At 44.9% G+C, this 6,380-nt stretch overlaps 1 protein-coding gene across 1 annotated transcript in view; it reads left to right on the forward strand.

Annotated features, from left to right (window-relative positions):
* Positions 1-6,103, forward strand: part of sin3aa (SIN3 transcription regulator family member Aa) — a 28,297-nt gene extending 22,194 nt beyond the window's left edge. The window contains 7 exon segments of the mRNA XM_045688045.1: positions 62-641; positions 1,999-2,168; positions 2,367-2,540; positions 2,773-2,865; positions 3,152-3,246; positions 3,352-3,553; positions 4,537-6,103. Of these exon segments, the coding sequence (XP_045544001.1) occupies positions 62-641; positions 1,999-2,168; positions 2,367-2,540; positions 2,773-2,865; positions 3,152-3,246; positions 3,352-3,553; positions 4,537-4,767 (1,545 nt within the window). The 3' untranslated portion in view covers positions 4,768-6,103.
* The last annotated feature ends 277 nt before the right edge of the window (positions 6,104-6,380 follow it).

Genomic DNA, 6,380 nt, shown 5'->3' on the forward strand with positions numbered 1-6,380 from the left:
ATGTTGCTGTTCACTCAACAGCAAGTACGTGAAAAGTGTGTGCTTTTGTGTTGCGGTGTAGCGACAGGAACAGGCATCGGAAGAGAACACCGTGATGCCCAGCGGCCCCCACCTGACTTTGACCTACGAGGACAGCCAGATCCTGGAGGACGCTGCCGCCCTCATCATCCACCACGTCAAGCGGCAGACGGGCATCCAGAAGGAGGACAAGTACAAGATCAAACAAATCATTCACCACTTGATCCCCGACATGCTGTTCGCCCAGCGCGGCGAGCTCTCAGACCTGGAGGAAGAAGAAGAGGAAGAGGAGATGGAGCTGGATGTGTCCGTGGCCAAGAAGCACAATGGCGTCACGCAAGGCGGAAGCCCAAACAAGTCCTCCAAGCTCCTCTTCTGCAACACGGGTGCCCAGAAGCTGCGGAGTTGCGCCGAGGCCTACAATCTATTTTACGTCAACAATAACTGGTACATCTTCCTGCGGCTGCACCAGACACTGTGCTCGCGGCTGACGCGGATCTACGGGCAGGCGGAGAGGCAGATAGAGGAGGACATCCGGGAGCGTGACTGGGAGAGAGAGGTGCTGGGCCTCAAGCGAGACAAGAATGACAACCCTGCCATCCAGCTGAGACTGAAAGAGCCCAGTGAGTTCATAGCACAAAACTGTTAATCCCACACAGCAATAGCCTTTTCACACTCAATCACTCATTGATTTTCATCACTTTGATCGGTAAGTCTCATAGACACACAGTGCATCAGCACTGGGTTAATGGGGGCTACTGTGGATCTGTGAAGCATTGAGCAAGCTAGAGATTGGCTAATCATAGCCCATGGCCATACACCGTATGTGCAGTTGTCTGCAAAATTTCCACAGTAAATCAGTTACTATTCAGATTGTGCATTGAAAGATGTTTCAGTATAGAGGTCTGCCTGGCACTTATTTTTTTCATCCTGCCGCAGACTCCCACCTGTTACTGCAAGAACTGGTCCTCAACCCAACCACAGTCCTGCAATGTTATTTTAGGTCTGTGTAATTTTCACATGGCCCATTATATTAAGTTATCGATATTACTGGGTTTATCGGCCAATATGCTAGATGTAGTTTGAAGAGAGCAGAGTTGGAGATACTTTCTCTTGAGCTATTTTTATAGCCTACATTCGGAGTGGGACGATTTTCAGACTGAGGCAAATATGGTTAATCAGTATTTATTCCTAGGCAAGTTGTAAACTATAGCCGTAATCATATTTAGGAAGTACAGTTCCTTGGAAAGATGCACCACAATAAATTGAACCTTTTATTTAATTAGGCAAGTCAGTTAAGAACAAATTCTTATTTACAATGACGGCCTTCCCCGGCCAAACCTTCCCCTAACCCGGACGACGCTGGGCCAATTGTGCGCCGCCCTGTGGGACTCCCGATCACGGCCGGTTGTGATACAGCCCAGGATCGAATCAGGGTCTGTAGTGACGCCTCTAGCACTGCGATGTAGTGCCTTAGTTTTTTTAGATTAACAGTTTTATTTGACCAAGAAGGAGAGTGATGGAGTGCTGCATCAGATGAACTGGCCTCCACAATCCCCTGATCTCAACCCAATTTGAGATGGTTTGGGATGAGTTGGAGAGCGCAGAGTGAAGGAAAGATTGTTGGAAAAGCATTCCAAATGACTCCCTCATGAAGCTGGTTGAGATAATGCCAAGTGTGCAAAGCTGTCATCAAGGCAACGGGTGGCTACTTTGAAGAATCTAAAATATATTTTGTTTTGTTTTAACTTTTTTTTGGTTACTACATGATTCCGTATGTTATTTCATAGTGTTGATGTCTTCACTATTATTCTACAGTGAAAACTGCTGACCGCGCCACAATGATCTGTCGGGATCCTCAGGTCCTGCGGGCATCCCATGGGAATGCAGTCCTCTATTTAAATGTCATCTATACATTGGTTGAACTGAAATGCATAGTGCCATGATCAGTCTCTGATAGTCTTTCTTCCCTACCTGCAGTGGATATAGAGGTGGAGGACTACTACTCTGCCTTCCTGGAGATGGTGCGGAACCTTCTGGATGGCAACCTGGAGCCTGCTCAGTACGAGGACTCCCTCCGGGAGATGTTCACCATCCATGCCTACACCGCCTTCACCATGGACAAACTCATCCAGAGCATCGTCAGGCAGGTCAGTAGCCCCTCATTACTGCTATTCTTTTACACTAAATTTGGGCTAGTTCCTAGTAGCATAGCTAGCTTTTTGATCCTCCAGGTTGATGAGCCTATTCTAAACCTGTTTTCAGTTTTTGTTTAAGCATTTTTTACAGGTTGGTTCTGCTGGTCTAGCACTTTTCTCCACTCAGCTCTTCTTCTTTTCTGTCTGCAGCTCCAGCACATAGTGAGTGACGAGATCTGCGTGCAGGTGACAGACCTGTACTTAGCAGAGGGCACCAACGAGGCCACCGGGGGTCCCCTTCCCACCCAGACATCCAGAGCTTCCACAGAGGGATGCTACCAGCGCAAGGCGGAACAGATCATGTCCGATGAGAATTGCTTCAAGGTAGATCGACCACTGTCAGGAAATAGTATTTTTTTCCTGTGATGTCTGTTTCTGACTATCATATATATATGTATGTATGTGTGTATGTGTGTATGTATATGTGTGTGTGTGTGTGTGTGTGTGTGTGTGTGTGTGTGTGTGTGTGTGTGTGTGTGTGTGTGTATATATATATACTCTAACGTCACCTTTCTCTCTCTCCTCTCCTGCCTTTCTTCCCTGGCTCTCGCCACAGCTTATGTTTCTAAAGAACAGAGGCCATGTTCAACTGACAGTGGAGCTTCTGGACACCGAGGAGGAGAACTCCGATGAACCCATGGAGGCAGAGGTAATAGACAGCACAGTACAAATATATGCTTTTATTTTCTCCTGTGTGTGTGAACCCAGGCATCTCTCAGCTTTCCGCCAGTTAATTAGCGCACCTGTATTTTTTCTTATACTGTGTTTGACCAATGGCGAAGATTGTTTTGATTGACAACATGCAATCTTTGACCCCATCTAATTGAAAGTTGTTTTTAGTGTTGTGGTAAACGGTAGATGTGTGTTATCACTGCTAACCTTTTTATTTTGGCAGCTGGTCTGTGTATTGAGTGGAGTTGTTTTGTATTTTCAAGCGCTGGTCAGATTACGTGGGTCGCTACCTGAATTCTGACTCTACCTCTCCAGAGTTGCGGGAACACCTTGCTCAGAAACCTGTCTTCCTTCCCAGGTTAGTGTCACTTTATTTGAATATGCATTCTTTATTCTCTTTTGGTGCAAAATGCCTCAAAAGAGTTAGCTTTAACTAGCCTAACCTGGAACCTTTTCTATTCAGGAACCTCCGTCGGATACGGAAGTACCAAAGTGGTAGGGAGCAGCTGGAGAAGGAGGCCAGCGAGGGAGAGAAAAAGTCCATGGAGAATGCAGAGAACCTTAAAATGGAATGTATGTTCAAGCTCAACTCCTACAAGATGGTGTATGTCTTCAAGTCTGAGGACTACATGTACCGACGCACTGCCTTGCTGCGAGCTCACCAGGTATTCACCTCTCCTCCCATTTACTCATATTCCTCTCCCACTACCGTCTTAGTGTAGTGAGCTGTACATATTACCCTTTGTGGCCTCATCCTTTTAATGGGCACAATCCTATTTGTGACTTGTTATTCTAGTCGGTTAAATTAGTAACCGTCCTCTAAATCAGTGGTTCCCAAACTTTCACTCAGGCTCCCATTCAAGCATTGGGGAACATTCCGCGCCCCCTCCTGCACGTGCCACGTGTATTTCTAACTGTTCACAACCCTCTTGTTGGTGGAGAGAACGTTTCTCAGCTTTAAAGCTTATTTCCAGCAATTCTACACATTTTGTCACATGGTGCAGAGAAAAATTGTAAGTTCTACATCTCGTTTTCTTGCAATTTTATACATTTTTCCATGTCTAATGTGTATTCATGTGATAATTGAGTGACTCAAACATTACAACAAAATCTATGGCTAAAAAAAACGTTCACTGACATGGATTAGTTGATCTCAGAAATGTCCAGAGGTTATAAATAGCTCTCTTATGCCGCGCTCACATGCAAGTCGGAACTAGGAAACTAGAACATTTCAGACTTGCTGATTCATTGAACGCGGCACGTATAACTACAACCAGTTAGCAAGTTGGAAATGTCAGCGTTGCCTAGTTCCGACTAGTTTGCGAACGTGACATAAGCTATGCAATGACTGACATGACGAGGAAAACTGATGCACTACCCAGTTTCGAAATTGCACCTTGTGCATTCTACTTTTACCACTTTCAAGAGTACGTTGAAAGCCGGACTGAGTTCCTTTTTGGGGTGGGACCCAAGTGCCCCCCCTGCCGATCCCTCGCGTGCCTCAGTTTGGGAACCACTGCTCTAAAGGACCACCAATTGTGTGAGCGATACCTTAGAAACCTATATTTGCTGTGTTGAGAGTTCTGTTTTTTTTTTTTAACACAGTAGTAACATGACCACGGTGTCCCTCTCTCCTTTCCACCTGCAGTCACACGAGAGAGTGAGCACTCGGTTGCACAAGCGCTTCCAGGCCTGGGTCGACTTCTGGGTGAAGGAGCATGTCACTCGCGACATGGCTGCTGAGACCAACAAGTGGCTGATGGGAGAGGGGCGTGACGGCCTGGTGCCGTGCACCACCACCCGCGAGCTGGAGATCCTCCACTTCATGAACATCAACAAGTACCGTGTCAAATACGGCTCACCCCTCAATGCACCATAACCCACCAGGAATGGAAGGGGGGGGTTGGGATTATATACTAGGGTGGGTCAGGAATGGAGGAGAGGGCATATCAACAACTTTCTAAAACTGATATGGGAGCACAACACACAACTAGGTCTTACCGGGGGCGACTGGATCACTGTTTTTAATCAGCGTTTTTAGCTGTGCACACTTTTGCAGGGCCTTCGGTGCCAAAACGTAGGGAGTTGTCCTGTTGGTTGAAATCTAGCCACAGTCACTGACCTGAGCTCTTACCAGCAGACCAAACCACATCACAAATCATGGTCTTGGGGCTTTAATAAAAGGCTTTTGGGACTTGCCCTGTGTGCTCCCTAGAGGTGCCTGCTGGGTAACAGCCTCACTTGCGCTCAGTCAGTAGGCTGGGGTTTGGTTGTTTGTAATTGACAGACATAGTAATATATGAAGCCATCAAAATAAGGATTCTGTTGTCAAAGATTACTTTTGACGGTGTAACTGCGGTATCCGTGGAAAATAGTTTTGGGGGATAAGTGCACTTAACTAGGAATTGGATGGGGTTGAGTTTGACTTGCCACGGTTTCAAGGGTGCATGGAGCTCAAAGCGGACTATAGTTGAAACGATCTGGCACAGCCACGGCCCTGTGTTGGGGACAAATCACAATAACACATCACTTCAAAATGAGAACAAGATGTTTCTTATTGGTCACCTTTCCTTTTCAAACACAAGGGTGCATTAAGAGAACGAGGCCTGAGTCACAAGCAGCGTTGTGGGGTGAGAAGTGAAAAGCACTGTTGTGTTTAATGTAAAAAGACAAGTAGTTTAGCCACACAACTCTGCTGTGTCTAACTGTAAAATTGTATAGCTTGTGAATGTCAGATTATGAAATGTATCGTGTGTGTGTATATATTTATTATAAGTATATAAACACAACTAATCCTGGCCGCCCTGATATTCAACCTTTTGAAGTTGCTGGCAATGCCCTACTACGCCAATACACCAGCTTGTACACATAAACCGAGATCATTATGGATGGACTATCCACACTGTAAATAAACTGTACATAGTGTCAGACCTTTTTTATGACTAAGAACTGCGTTGTTGTTCTAGTAATACTTTCTAAGCTTACTGTGGACTTTAGTGAGATGGCTGAAGTTAGTACGTGTATGAAAAATAAAAATGCAAGACAGTTTTTACCAAAGGGAGTTGATTATGATAGTTGTTTTTTGTTTTTCCTTACTGTGTTTTTTTTTTTTGTTCTTTGTTGTAAGAAATGTTCATTTGAAAAGTAGAAATGTATCCAAGTCTTTGTTTTTGAAATGGAAGTTTTATAAAATCTTAAATTTTTTTGAAGTTTGATTTTGGCTTTCATTTCAGTCGATATCACTGCCCATGTGGATATGCTGAACATACTCTTAATGGAGTGGAGCTGGGCTATTAGCGGAGGGCCTGTATCCACAAAGCATCTCAGAAAAGGTCCTAGGAATCCTGTTTTAAAACCTGTTTTAAGCCAATCTCTACCAAATAATTTCTGGATAATAATTAAGTACCTTATTGTGGTTGTTATCAATTAAAATGGTCAAAAATAATAAAATAGCTTCTTAGCAAAGACTTGCTAGGACTGTCTGGGAGTGGT

The sequence above is a fragment of the Salmo salar genome, chromosome ssa10, assembly GCF_905237065.1.
Source record: "Salmo salar chromosome ssa10, Ssal_v3.1, whole genome shotgun sequence".
NCBI classification, from domain to species: domain Eukaryota; kingdom Metazoa; phylum Chordata; class Actinopteri; order Salmoniformes; family Salmonidae; genus Salmo; species Salmo salar.